This window comes from Anolis carolinensis, chromosome 4, assembly GCF_035594765.1.
Source record: "Anolis carolinensis isolate JA03-04 chromosome 4, rAnoCar3.1.pri, whole genome shotgun sequence".
NCBI classification, from domain to species: domain Eukaryota; kingdom Metazoa; phylum Chordata; class Lepidosauria; order Squamata; family Dactyloidae; genus Anolis; species Anolis carolinensis.
The window spans coordinates 43,918,760-43,934,438 of NC_085844.1; the positions used below are offsets into that span (position 1 = coordinate 43,918,760).

The window sequence follows — 15,679 nt, forward strand, 5'->3', positions numbered from 1 at the left end:
TTACCAAAAAAATGCTTGAAGCCACCCCATAACCAGATACAATACTGTGCATTCCTATAGCCAAACACAAAATGATTACAGCAGCACTGAGATCCTTGGAGGGCCTCTACAGAGCTAAGGATTAATGTCATAATTTTATATTTAGTTATGTGTTTGTAGCTGAGCACTTTTGCAGTCTTGCCTGCTTGCCATGAAGCACAAAATGGCAGTATGGGGCAGTTTCAGAGACTTTTCAGTAAGTCGTGTGAGTGGGTGGGTGTTTACATGCCTCAGTCTAGCATTGGTCCATATACAGATATTGACACCATGCTGAGGGGAAGCTGAATTGCAAAAAGAGAGAGAGAAGGTAGGTTGGAGCAATTAGGAGACAACCTGAGATTATCTAAACCTAGTAATGCTAAAATGCATGCCTCCAAAGCTTGGGACTTAAGTGTTTTTGTTATACATAAAGTTCAAACATATTCTGCTTACGTGTTCTCTTTAGTTTAGACTAACAATTGAATTTAGGCATTTATACACATGGCGGAGCCAGCCATTATTGACCAATGCTTTTCATAAAGTCTGCATGATTTTAAAGAAGGCACATGGGCATATGAACTATTGACATATTTTATAGGCAGTTGTCCTGCCACATCATGCTGGAGGAGCTAGAGATTAATAGAGAGAGCACCTCTCTAGAAACCCCTAGGTTCTTCAATGCAACTCTATCTTCAGTTTTAAGCAGAAGCTGGCCATAGAGTAGCATTGAAGACCTAGAAATCCCTAGAACAGTGTCTCTCAGGTAAAAAAAAGGCAATTTCTTTATTCGTGGTTTTTCATTTTCATAGGCTTCCTATGCTTCTAACCTCAGCAAATGTGGAAGGCTGGCTGTAGTTTAAATAAACCTGTGAGTGATTTAATTCAGATTAATTATGGTTACTCCAAACTAGAGCAGACCCATTCAATCAAGGGGATTTACCTATGTTTTGATTCACCATTCAACAACTGAGTTGATTGATATAATTTATTTGGGGATAACCAGCAGGATTCAATTCAAAAAATGGGAAGTGCTCTAACTTCACTCTTTCATAACTTCTCCTTCTTATACAGAGAACCAAAAGGGAGAACCTTCTTTATGTGTGGAAGCTATCTATATGGTTGTTGTTGTTGTTGTTTTTGATACCTCGCTTTATCTCTCCTGCAGGAGAATCAAAGCTGCCTAACATAAAAGCATCAGCATACAATTTAAAATATACAAATATGCAAACATTAAAACAGGATTAAATATAAGCAATATTAAAAATTCCCAAGTTAAAAGCAATCAAAACGTATTTAAGTTAAAAACCACAACAGATTTTGATTTTTCAGGATGGAGAAAGGTTCAGAATCACATAGAGAAGATGCATACAGGAAGCTCTCCACGTCAGATGATTAATTTACATAAAACAAGATTGACATTGGAGAGGACAAGCTAGAACACTCTTCCCTGTTTTCATATTTATTTAAAATGTTTTAAATAACTGAAAAGGACTGGCGAACACTTTATAAGAATTATATCATAAAGTGTTAACCAGTCCTCATCTTAAAGAAACAATTAGTATAAAAATAGAAAGATCAGTGTTTCCTTTCTATGTCCCTCCAGAAATTCAAGCTGCTTGGCCTCATTCTGAAGCAAAGGGAATTAATTTATGGAGCTCTGTACCTGAGCAAATATTATGCCAGCTAATTAACAAGATTACTCAAAATGGAATGAAAATAGAAAATGAAAATAGAGCACAAAATCTCTCTAAATGTTTGATTTAGGGTAATTTGGGAGCTCAAGATTAAAGACGTTACATTCTTATCTTTCCTGTTTCTCCTTTGTAGTCCTCTAGGACAGCTTAGAGCACGGTTTGACATAAAACGAGTCTCTGGAAATATGCAGAGATTAAGAACCTGCATAAGTGGTGCTTGGGGATGATCTGAACATCCACAGAATTGAAAGCCTAAATACAATGTCAAGCTTGCAGATACCTCTATTCATCTTCCTCTGTGGTGTCTGAAAATCTGCTCCAAAATGTTTCCTAGCCCAGGGCTTCTTAAACTTATTCTTCATTTAGCCTATTTTTGCCCAATTAATTTTTACATGACACTGGGTACATCAGTATAAAAAATAGGTATAAAAACCAAGCATTTACTGATAATAAATAAGCATCAGCAAGGCTTGCTGAACAGGCTGGTTTCCCCTTTTTATGAAGTACAGATGAAGCATTTTCTGCAGAGTCCACTGTAAGTACTGACCATTGTTGCTGTTAGAGATAACTTTTTAATTTAAAAAACATTTCCAAATGTTTCTTCTTAGCATTCTACAGAATTGCAAAAGAGCCTTTAAAACAAAAGTTTCTAAACTGTACAGCAATGTGAACAGGAATGTATAACCTTGTGTTTTTACATAAAAGCTCTGTTGATTGGTTATGACAAATAGTATAACATCATTGATTCACCAAGGAATTAACATAAAAGTAGGTGTGAATATTTGTATGTAATGAACACTTTTTTTCCTTTAGCTGGTTTGTACCAGGCAAAAGGCTTTTTAAAAAACTGGTATTAGTCAGTAAGAAAGGAATGTCTTATCAGAGTATCCCAAGCTTCTTTGCCCCCAGAAATCTCTGAGCTTTTCTAATTGTCTTTGGCAGATTGAGAAAACTACTTTATCCTCTTTCTTTCTTTTTCAAATGGTACCTCCATGGGTCATCCAGACTCACCTTCTTTTTATCAAATAGAAATGTATAATCACAGCACTATCATTGGTAACAGATTTACTGTTGCCAGTTTTTGTGGCCCCAACAGTGAGCCAAGGGGTCACATTTGAAGTAGAAACCCATAGTTTAAGAAGCCCTAGCCCTGTGAGGGGGAAAATTAGGTTGTAGAAAGCAAGTGGGTTACACGGGGAGGAAGACATTTCCCCACTACTAGTTCTATTGATGCAAGTAGTTCCAAGAGTGACCTCACTGAATTTTAATCACAATTCTATAAAGTTCTCATCTTTCTCCTCAAGAGTTGCCAAAGGAAAATATCAATTTTTATTAAAATGTTAAAATACAATAAAAGTGCAATTAGAGCAAAGCATGGCACAGTTGTTTGAATATTAGGACTACACTTGTGGATCCAAGGATATGAATCCCTACTAAGGCACAGAAACCTACTGGCTGGCCTTGATTAAGTCACATTCTCTCAGAGTACAAAGCAAACCCCTTCTAAGGCCCTTTCCCCACATCTGTATAAAATCCACATTGAAAGGGATTACATAGCAGTGTGGACTCAGATATCCCAGTTCAAAGCTGATATTGTGGATTATCTGCCTTGATATTCTGGTTTACATGGCTGTTTGGAAGGGCCCTGAATAAATCTTCCAGAGAAAACCCTCAAATAGGTTCAGCCTTTGACTTATATCAATAACAGCAGCTTTGGAAGTTCAATGAAAAAAATCTAACAAATCTTATAAGAGACTGGGTGGAAGAGTAAGGGAAACTATTATATTTAATATTTGAATATTTCAAGTGTATATGAACAGAGACATTTTTTCTATGGACCTTTTTGTGTATCTTCTTGACTCCTTAAGATATATGTCAATTTAAGCTGCTCCTCAAATTCTCCTTATTCATTTAACTGGTAGTGGATTTTCAGGCTGAAATCCAATACAAAACATGTGTGAGGCCATTTCCTCTTCCCACCAGGATTCCACCTTTTATTTGATCCCTAAGTTTGTTGCTGATGCTGGTAAACATTATAGAACCAGATTTGGGACACTACTAAGGGTTACAGGTTGAAAGAGAAGAAAAAGGTCCTTTTGAACTGCCATTATATTCCAATGTTGCAATGTAATACTGCTTTTAAACCTCAGACAACTTCCACTTTTTGTTATAGTCACAAGAGAATCACTGTCTATTGGCTATCCTCCAGCTGGATCCATACCTTTAAACATTTGAACAGAATTATTATAGTATCTGGAGAAGGTCACTGTTCTGACATTTAACAAATTACATCCAATATTCCTTTCCTAAAACTGTTTAACATACGGGCAACCTCTCAAAATATGTAAATAACATATGAGATTTGGCATTTCCAGTAATCTTGCAGCAAAGCAGAACACATTTGTTCTACATCAAAGTGGCATATTAACATGGTTCGTAAAAATATTTTGAAATTGCACTAATTAAAATGTTCAAAATACTGGTATTACTATTTATCCAATTGCATTCCTCCTTTGGTACCTCATGTTAGAAATCTCTATGTTGTAAATGAGAAGCAAATATATTCACATTTTAATAGTAAACTGCAAAATATTCCTCATAAAATAAATAATTTGTAATTCATGCCTCTCTCTGTTTCGAAGATATGCATATTCATACATAAATTATGGCATACTACAACAGATTTGAAAACCAAAACATTACCCATCAGGTTAATAACTTCAAGATATGAATTATATGAGTAATGAACAATTTAATTTAAATACTGAGCAAATCATGCTGCTTCCATTTTGATAAATCTTACTCCTCCCCAGGTGGTGCAGTGTGTTAAAGCGCTGAGCTGCTGAACTTGCAGACCGAAAGGTCACAGGTTCGAATCCAGGGAGCGAAGTGAGCACCTGCTGTTAGCTCCAGCTTCTGCCAACCTAGCAGTTCGAAAACATGCAAATGTGAGTAGATCAATAGGTACCGCTCTGGCGGGAAGGTAACAGCGCTCCATGCAGTCATGCCAGCCACATGACCTTGGAGGTGTCTATGGACAACGCCGGCTCTTCGGCTTAGAAATGGAGATGAGCACCAACCCCCAGAGTCAGACATGACTGGACTTAACGTCAGGGGAAACCTTTATCTTTTACTCCTCCCCAAATGTTTATTAAATAATCCATGCAATAAAATAGTTATAAAATTTGGACAAAAAACAAGCCATATCCTCTCAAAATTTCTTCTGCAGTAGGGCAATGGATAGGAAAACCTGCAGAAAAAGTTGATGACTAGAATATATCTATACTTGGACAAGACATTTAACTCTAAACTTCAACCATCTGGTTTTCTATGACTAGATACCATATGAATAACATATTTAAATCTAATGAATAAACACAGTCCACTTGTCCTAAAAGTTTATCTATGACTGTGCACATGACTTGTGTTTTCCTATTGTAAGCTACGTGAGCGCATAACTGCATGAAGTAGCAATTTTTTTGAGACTGGGCCTTCATCTACATTGCCATATAACCCAGTTTCTGAATCCAGATTATCTGCTTTGAGCTGGATTATAAGGAAATGTAGATGGGGCCTAGGTGCTGCAGTTCCTCCTAAATTTCATATTGTAAATGCTACATGCTTGTCAGAGGCTGTAGACCAATGCATGCCCTTACCTCAGTGATATCAAAGACCACTTACATTTTGACTTTAGAAAAGTTCTTGTCATTTCATACTCATGACACACAACATGGATATTTTGTAGTAAAGAATGCTTTCTGTAAACAGTGAAGATTTCTAGATATGTTTCTTTGCATTTTTCTTTGGCCTTGGAGTGTTCTCTAATGAGACCTTTCGGAGAGATAGGGTCAACTATAAATAAAGTTTCATCATTTTCATTAATGATGTTTCCAGCTCTTCTATAAGGAACTGTGTGTAGATGTCTTCACTAGTCTTTCTGTCCAAGTTTCTTATAACATTAATATCTTTGCTTGGTGCTTCCTGGATAGGATTAGGTGAATGTGTGTTTTTAAGCAGATAAAATTTCTCCTCTGAGCACTATTGGCTTCTCTGCATCTTGCTCTGACCACAAAATACACTTTATATGGCAGAAATTTGGGGACAGTATTGCAGTAACAATACCATAAATACATTGGTTTCATTCTGTATTAATTTTACAATCTCCTTCTGGTCGGACAAAATCTAAGATATATATATATATATATAAATTTAATGAAAAATTGAACAACAGCAGACTGCATTTAAATCCCAATGATACAAATAATTTCAAGTACAAAAGAAATAATATGAAGTATAATATCCTATTTTGAAAACAAAAAGTCAACAAAACCAAAACTTACCACAACTATATATCGAGGTCTGTACTGTAAAGTTCCAAACAAACCCAAAATGACAACTATTATGTGCAGGAAATTACCAAGGATAGGAGCCCACTGGAATCCAAGGAAGTCAAAGATCTGTCTCTCGAGGGCAGCTAACTGTAAGAAAACAAAATAGAAAACAAAAATGTCTTAATTAGAATAGAATAGAATCAACCTCTTACTCAAGGGAAAAAAATCTTGAACACCTAGTTCTGATTCTTTGGGAAAGACTGGTAATTATTAGAGGTCTGCATTTTTTTCATTAGTCCTCGTAAGTCATATCAAATTTGTTACATTTGTACTTACAAGGTGATATCCAATAAGTGGGCATGGCCCATGCCAAAAATTTAAGAATTAAAACTTGCCCCATATATTTATTTATTTTTTTAGTTTTGTAAATCTTGGAAGGCTCCCAAAGTCAGATGCAAGGAAACAAAACTCAAAGAAAAGCCAAAAGGGCTGCCTTAGTGCCTTGCTTTTCCTCTGTAAATTAATGGAGCGGGAAAAAGAGGGAGCAGTGTTTGCTGGGAACAGCACAGCACTCTGGGAAGTGTAATTTGGGAAGGGAGGAGCCCTATGCTGGAAAATTCAAAAGTCCCTGCCCTAAACTACATTTCCCAGAATGCAGTGCACTACTCAGCAGAGGGATATGCCCTTCCGTAGCCAGCCTGAGTTCTAATAAATTTAATATTCTACATGATGATATTTGTTCCTGGGTTATAAATGTCATTTCCTAATTGGTTCTATCATAAAAACATGGTGAAAGTTTATTAAACTGAAAAAACTTTGTCATTGTGTGAGGAACATCATGTTCTTAAACATTTTGCTGTAGTATACAATCCAGTCCACCAACTTAACATCATCATCCACCCATTTAACTAAGTTATTGGCACAAAAACAAAGTTCCCAATATAGAACCACTACTTTAAAAGTGAGGACTACACAGTTAAACAGGAAATAAGACTTTCAAACCAGGAACATATTTTCGTCATTATTAAAAAGTGTTTTATATAAAAACCTTCAAAATTCCCCAAAAAATCATGGATAAGTGAAATGTTATGAACTTTGGTGTGCTAACAGTGGTAAATTCCACCATTGTCACGAGTTTCACCCCAATAGCTGTAAAAATGAGGGCGAAAGGAGCCCCTGAAGTTTCCCCAATTATAGCAATTATGCGCAATTACTATAACAAAATAATAATGAAATTTTGTAACTCCTGTTATAGTAATGAATTTTTCACTAACTATACTTTAGAAACACTTTAGAAATGAAATGTCAGTGCCCCCCCCAGTTTTGTTATAGCTTTTGAACCATTTTTAATGGATTGCACATCCCTAGTCATTATTAATTCCTCTTGTTGCTTAAATAATTTGTCTTAGACATAAAAAAATAACATGGGTGTTTGTAATATGAAAAAAATGCTGATACTGTTATTGGTCATTCATGTGAATCCTGAAATCCAAGCACAGTCAGAGAGTATTTTTGTTAATTTCCCTTAGATTTAACAAAAAATAAAAATAAAAGACACATGACAATTTCTTTCATTCATGACCAATGGGAAGTAGCTGAAGAGATACAATGCAAAACACAGAAGTCTGCTTCCTTGTTTGTACCAGGTAAAACCATCTCTGATTTTAGACATCTAGTTATTAGAACTGTGTGATACAGAACCACTGATCTTCCTTTCTAAACAAAAAGTGGAAGTGTAAATTGAGTTTCTACACCTTTTATGGCCTTGTGTATTTTCCTTGTAGAAATCACACTCTGCAATATCTGCAATAGTATGTATAATACAGCTATATGTGCGAAGAAGGATCAAACAACCCATTTAATCATATTTTCATATTTATTACATTGCATGTAAGAAAGGTAGCATTTCCAGCAGACACACATATATACAAAGGTACATGGATCCATCTCCTGACAGGGCCCCTGTTGTTTCAAGGGACTTCCCTATTGAGTCAGGCTAGGATCTAGTTGGGTGATTATGTTCCTTCAACTTGTATGAGTTGTATGAGCAATTATACTTTTCAAAGCTTTTTCATGGGGGCATCTGGCACCTCCTTGTGCAAGTGTACACGCACACTTGTTTCATTTTTCATGCCAGTTGGGCATAGCTCTTACCTGCCTATGAGCTGAGACAGCCACTGATTGCCCCATTCAAAAAAAAAAAAAAAAAAGAGGGGGAGGAGGGAAGCTGGCAATGAAGTCATCTGAGTCAAAGAAGAGTGCAAATTCAGTTTGAAAACTGAATGCACACCATAACTGCTAGTCTGCCAATGAACTCAAAGCTACCATTCAATATGTTATTATTAAAAGTTACTTTAGACTGCTAAAGACTTATTTATCAGGAGCAGTGTTGAAGGGGCTCTTATTATACAGCCTCCCATGCCTAAACAGTTTATACATTTTTATTGTCTTCTTTCACTACTTCTTTTCCCTTTACTGAGTAATATATATGTTGTTGAATCAAAATAAATGAAACATTAAGGAAACACATGTAAACATTTTTAGGAAATGTATTATGCCTATTTATGCATATAATTAAAGTCAAAATATGTATGTATCTATGTACCTATCTATCTTTGCATGTATTTTTCAATATGACTCGCAAATCTGGAAAGCCATGTGAATCCCATGAACAATAGAACTGGACCAAACTCGGCACACACACCCTCCCCACCATGATCAAAAGAAAATACTGGAGTGGTTGGGAGGGGGGGAGGGGGGCTGTGATGAACCATGGGCCTTGTAGTCCTGCTCAGGACATTGTAATCCCTGATGAAGATGAAAACTTGGGTTTTTTACCTTCCCAGTCTGAACTGGATTCCTCTCAGCCAGATCCTTCCCAGGCAGATCTGGAAACCTTGCACCTGCAAGAAAGTTGTGCCCCAGAAGTATGTCAAACAACCCCAGAGCCTACTTCTCCCGTGTTCTTGCGCCGGGAGTTTTGTAAACAACAGAGAAGTTTGGATTCAGCTTCGCGCAGGAGTGCGAGGATAGCAGCTAAGAATGTTGCCAATTAACATTGGTTCTCGTGAGAATCTTTAAGGAGTTTAACATCTGGTCTCAGAGTTTAGCTTTCGTTTCTGATTCCCAGAGAACCGCTTTGGTGAGAAAGTTGGACTCTATATAGGTGTTTTGCCCGCGTAGCAACTTCGCGGAGTCAATTCGTCAGCCTACGGAGCGAGTTGTGTCTGGACAGCGCGCTCCGATTCAAGCCTCGCTTCAGCTCAAGCCTTGCCTTGCTATCCAGCCTTCGCCTTGCTTCCCAGCCTTTGTTTACCGACGGACTTTGCCTTGTTTCCCAGGACTAATCCTTGCCTTGTTTCACGGATTTTACCAAGTTATTCCACGGACCTTGTTCTTGTTCTTAGTTACCTTGTTCCACGTTCAAGCCTTGTTTCAAGTATCAAGTTATTTCCTAGCCACGCTCAAGTTTTATGGACTAAGGACCTTGTCATCTCCCCTCACTTTGCTTGGCAAAGTGAGTGTTTCGGTTATTGGATTACAACTTTGGACCTTAATATTTCTTATTGGACATTGCTTTTTTGGACTAATTCTGACCTTTCCTGAAGGGTCTAATTCTGGACTATTTTCTATACTTGTTTTTATTAACTTTATATATTCCTTCAATAAAGATATTAGTTAGATTCTGGCCTCTGTGTATGGTTATTGGTGCCTCTGCCGCCTGGGTCGTGACAGTTTGACTCCGCCACCCATAAGCACCAACTAACCGAGGCCAGGATGTCTACCGGAGCCGCGCCGGCTGGACAGCCGCTCAGCTACACCATCAGCAAGGACGAAGTGGACCGCATCCGTGACAGACTCAACGCGCAGGATGGAGAAATAAAAGGGTTGAGGGAGCGCGGAGTTCGCCTCCCGGCCATGGCGTTGCCTACCAAGTTTTCTGGAGAAGCTGCTAAGGTTCATGTTTTCCGCCGCCAATGTCAAGCTTATCTAGAGGCCCGTGATGCCGAGTTTCCCCAAGAAGACATCAAGGTGGCGTGGGTCTACAGTCTTCTAGACGGACCAGCGGCTAGCTGGGCGACGGCCCTGTTTGATCAAGCCTCCCCCCACCTAAGTTCAGCACAACGCTTCTTGGATCACCTTAAGGAGACCTGGGGAATCGAGGACAATTTGGAGGCAGCCGGTCACAAACTCCGGCGCCTCCTTCAAGGAGACAGACCCATGTCTCAGTACATAGCCGAGTTCCGCGTGCTGGCCCACAACACCGGCTGGAACGATGTAGCCCTCAGAGGACAATTTCGGGAGGGTCTCAACATTGAAATGCTGGAAGAAATCTCCAAGGTGGATCCTCCCCAGACCCTCGAGGCACTCATTGATCAATGTTTACGGGCTGAAGTCATGATTGCCAACAGGAAACAATGGGTTCGAGGCCAGGGCGGTAGAGCCGGGGCAAAACCCCCCGCTCCCGCCAGTGTTCAGCCACGTCCGGTGTGGAGACCCCCGCAGCCAACCCCATACCCCAGAGGAGGCGAGGAGGTGCCGATGCAGTTGGGCAATGTGCGTCCCAGACTAGATGCCGCCGAGAAGGCCCGTCGTCAACGCTTGAACCTCTGCTGGTACTGCGGGAACGGGGGCCACTTCGCCAGAGAGTGCCCAGCCAAAGGGAAGCCTGCCGCCCGTCTTGCGGCGGCGTCCTCCACGGAGTCGAAGGCGTCTGAGCCGACTGGCACACAGCCGGCGGGGGAAGCCAACGACCGGGTGTAGAGAGGCTCGCCAACCCGGTCAAAAAATCCATCCAAGAGCCGCCAACCGGGGTCCTGTTCCTTCTCGTGGTCACATTATGGTCAGCAAAAAGGGGACCCGTCATGATCCACGCCATGATAGACTCTGGAGCTACCAACAATTTCATCGATAGAGAGTATGCCGACTCTCTGGGATTACAATATCATGATTTCAAGAATGCCCGTGTGGTGCAAGCCATAGACGGCCGTCCCCTCAAGACGGGCCCCGTAAGCCAGTGGTCGGAACCCACCAGGATGTGGATAAGGGAACATATGGAAGAGATTTCCTTCTTTGTTACCGAGGTTCCCCATTTCCCTGTGATTTTGGGAATTCCATGGCTGACACTCCACGACCCTAACATCTCCTGGTCCAACAGAGAACTGCAGTTTGCTTCACCGTACTGCCAAAACCATTGCCTCGTAGCCAAGGTATGCCATGCCACAGACTCCGAGCCCATCATCACCTTGCCAAAGAAGTACTCCGAGTATTGGGATGTATTCAATGAGAAAGAAGCCGAAAAATTACCCCCACATAGACCTTATGACTGTGCCATTGACTTGGTGGAGGGGGCCCCGATCCCGCGAGGGCATCTCTACTCCCTGACTGAACCAGAGCAAGAAGCTCTCAGGGAATTCTTAGAGACAAACCTTCGCAAGGGGTTCATCAGACCCTCTCAATCCCCAGCCGCCTCCCCAGTGATGTTTGTGAAGAAGAAGTCAGGGGAATTACGCTTGGTGGTGGACTACAGAGCATTGAACAATATCACCAAGCGGAACAGCTATCCCCTGCCCTTAATCTCGGATCTACTGGACCGACTTCGAGGAGCCAAGGTCTACACCAAGCTGGATCTTCGGGGGGCTTATAATCTAGTTCGCATCAGAGAAGGGGACGAGTGGAAGACCGCCTTCCAGACTAAATTCGGATTATTCGAGTCCCGAGTTATGAATTTCGGTTTATGCGGAGCTCCCGCAACGTTCCAGCATTTTGTCAACGATATTTTTCAGGACTATCTAGACAGATTCTTGATAATCTACCTGGACGATTTTTTGGTGTTTTCCAGATCACAATCAGAACATGAGAACCACGTCAAAATGGTGTTGCAACGACTGCGGGATCATGGACTTTATGCCAAGCTAGAAAAATGCGCTTTTGATCTACAAGAGGTAGATTTCCTTGGCTACCGCATCTCGCCTCTAGGGCTTTCCATGGATCCAGCCAAAGTTTCAGCAGTATTGGAATGGCGGGCGCCAACTAACAAGAAAGAGGTGCAGCGTTTCTTGGGGTTCGCGAACTACTACCGCAAGTTCATTCCAGATTTTGCCCGCTGGTCCGACCCCATCACTAGCTGCATCCGTGGAAAGCAGCCTTTCCGCTGGACTGATCAAGCAGAGAAAGGGTTCCAGCAACTGAAGAAACTATTCACCTCCCAGCCAATTCTACAGCACCCAAATCCTGGAACCCCTTTTGTGGTGCAAGCGGACGCCTCTGATGTGGCAATTGGGGCTGTACTCTTACAACCGGTGGGAGATCACCTCCACCCCTGTGCCTTTTATTCTCGTCAACTAACCACACCAGAGAGGAATTACACCATTTGGGAAAAAGAACTACTGGCCATAAAGGCAGCCTTTGAAACTTGGAGACATTGGCTAGAAGGGGCCAAATTCCCCATTGAAGTCCACACTGATCATCGTAATCTAGAACATCTAAGAACTGCCCGCAAACTAAATCAGAGGCAGCAACGTTGGGCTTTATTCTTTGAACGTTTCAACTTCCAGATCCATTATGTGACCCCAGCTCAAACCAAGCAAGCAGACGCCCTGTCACGTAAACCGGAATACGCTGCAGGACGCAAGGAGACCTTTGAATCCCAACTGCTACAACCTGAGAACTTTGCCACGCTCACAGTGGGGAACACCAAATCCAGTCCCATTGGTTCAACTTCCCCTACTCCAGGACCCATCTGTGCTCAAGAAATCAGGGCTAGTCAGCAAGCAGATGCCTGGGCGCAGGACCAACTTCGCCAAGGTCTGCATTTTCCCTTTTCGCTTAAAGATGGGCTGCTCTGCTATAGAAATCATGTTTATATCCCACCCGGACCGGGCAGGGAAAAAGCGCTTCGTCTGTGTCATGACTGCAAACCAGCAGGACACTTCGGACTATTTAAAACCATGCATTTGATCCTAAGAGATTTTTGGTGGCCCAAGATCCGCAAGGATGTGGAAAAATATGTCAACACCTGCCCAGTATGCCAGCGCTCCAAGATACGAAGGGAGAAGCCCTCAGGGCTTTTGCACCCCCTTCCTACCCCATCTCGCCCATGGGAAATAATTTCCGCGGATTTCATCACTGACCTACCACCTTCCTGTGGATTCACCACGATCTTAGTGGTGGTGGACCTATTCACCAAGTTAGCCCATTTCATTCCCTGCGAAGGCCTCCCCACGGCCAAAGAAACTGCGGATCTATTTCTTCAGCATGTTTTCAGACTACATGGATTGCCCAAGAGTTTAGTCACAGACCGTGGATCTCAATTCACCTCTCGTTTTTGGAAGGCACTACAAAAACTACTGGGCATAGACTCTCGCTTATCTTCAGCTCATCATCCCCAAACAGATGGGCAAACGGAGCGCACCAATGCCACTTTGGAGCAGTATCTTCGCTGTTATGTAAACTACCAACAGGACAATTGGGCTTCTCTGTTACCACTGTCTGAGTTTGCCTACAATAATGGAGTTCAAGCTTCTACAAAAGAAACGCCGTTCTTTGCAAACTACGGTTTCCATCCACGTTTCTTTCCCCCTGTCATTGAAACTTCAGAAGTTCCCGCAGCAGAGGATTGGCTGCAGGAACTCACAGCGGTGCAACAACTTTTGCTCCAGCAACTGGACCAAGCCAAGGAGGACTATAAACGCCACGCTGACAAACACCGCCAGCCGGGCCCCGAAATCAAGGTAAGAGATCGGGTTTTTCTGTCCACTCGCTTTCTGCCCTCCCACCGCCCATGCCGGAAGTTAGATGCCCGCTTCATTGGCCCCTATCCAGTGGTGGCGCAATTAAACCCCGTGACTTTCAAACTCCAACTTCCGCGTTCAATGCGCATTCACCCAGTGTTTCACCGTTCCCTGCTCCTTCCGGCGGATGGTGTGCGTCCTGATACAGACCAACCGGCCCCCCCTCCTGTTTTGATGAATGGGGAGGAGGAGTTCGAGGTTGAGGACATTTTGGATTCTCGCTTTCATCGCCGCCGCCTACAATATCTCATTGACTGGGTGGGTTTTGGGCCTGAGGAACGCTCTTGGGAAGACGCCTCCACAGTCCATGCTCCTGATCTAACCCGTCGCTTCCATCTGACCTATCCCACCAAACCGCGACCTCGCGCCTCGGGGAGAGGACCCCAGTTTGGGAGGGGCCCTGAGGAGGGGGATAGTGTGATGAACCATGGGCCTTGTAGTCCTGCTCAGGACATTGTAATCCCTGATGAAGATGAAAACTTGGGTTTTTTACCTTCCCAGTCTGAACTGGATTCCTCTCAGCCAGATCCTTCCCAGGCAGATCTGGAAACCTTGCACCTGCAAGAAAGTTGTGCCCCAGAAGTATGTCAAACAACCCCAGAGCCTACTTCTCCCGTGTTCTTGCGCCGGGAGTTTTGTAAACAACAGAGAAGTTTGGATTCAGCTTCGCGCAGGAGTGCGAGGATAGCAGCTAAGAATGTTGCCAATTAACATTGGTTCTCGTGAGAATCTTTAAGGAGTTTAACATCTGGTCTCAGAGTTTAGCTTTCGTTTCTGATTCCCAGAGAACCGCTTTGGTGAGAAAGTTGGACTCTATATAGGTGTTTTGCCCGCGTAGCAACTTCGCGGAGTCAATTCGTCAGCCTACGGAGCGAGTTGTGTCTGGACAGCGCGCTCCGATTCAAGCCTCGCTTCAGCTCAAGCCTTGCCTTGCTATCCAGCCTTCGCCTTGCTTCCCAGCCTTTGTTTACCGACGGACTTTGCCTTGTTTCCCAGGACTAATCCTTGCCTTGTTTCACGGATTTTACCAAGTTATTCCACGGACCTTGTTCTTGTTCTTAGTTACCTTGTTCCACGTTCAAGCCTTGTTTCAAGTATCAAGTTATTTCCTAGCCACGCTCAAGTTTTATGGACTAAGGACCTTGTCATCTCCCCTCACTTTGCTTGGCAAAGTGAGTGTTTCGGTTATTGGATTACAACTTTGGACCTTAATATTTCTTATTGGACATTGCTTTTTTGGACTAATTCTGACCTTTCCTGAAGGGTCTAATTCTGGACTATTTTCTATACTTGTTTTTATTAACTTTATATATTCCTTCAATAAAGATATTAGTTAGATTCTGGCCTCTGTGTATGGTTATTGGTGCCTCTGCCGCCTGGGTCGTGACAGGGGCTGACCCAGGATGATGGTGTTGCAGCTCAACCCGCATCTAGAGAGCCCTATGACTCCTACCATAGATGGATCTGGACCAAATCTGGTGCATATACCCAACATGCCAACAGAAAATACTGGAGGGATATGGGAGAGGGAATTGACCCAGGATTATGGCAGATGCAGTCCACTCTACATCCAGAGAGCCCAGTAACTCCCACTAATGAAGGATCTGGACCAAAATTGGAACACATACCCACCACAACCAAGTTAAACAACTGGTGCAGTTTGGAGGTAACGACAAACGATGATGGGAGTTGCCGTTCAGTCACATCTTTATGCATTTTCCAATGGGACCATTCATAAAATTTAAAAATTGGTTTTTTTCCTAATAAATAGTGTTATAAAAGATCTAACCAGAGAATTGACAGGTACCTAATCTAGTCTAGGAAATAAAATACACACATAGAA

At 42.2% G+C, this 15,679-nt stretch overlaps 1 protein-coding gene across 2 annotated transcripts in view; it reads right to left on the reverse strand.

Annotated features, from left to right (window-relative positions):
* The window catches only part of nkain3 (sodium/potassium transporting ATPase interacting 3), a 269,522-nt gene that overhangs the window by 128,560 nt on the left and 125,283 nt on the right, over positions 1-15,679 (reverse strand). For both annotated transcript variants that reach the window (XR_010005979.1, XM_008108514.3), the window contains exon 2: positions 6,053-6,190. Coding sequence is in view for 1 of the 2 variants with exons in the window: in XM_008108514.3 (XP_008106721.1) it covers positions 6,053-6,190 (138 nt within the window). In the remaining variant the exon portion in view is untranslated. The remainder of the gene's footprint in view (positions 1-6,052; positions 6,191-15,679) is intronic.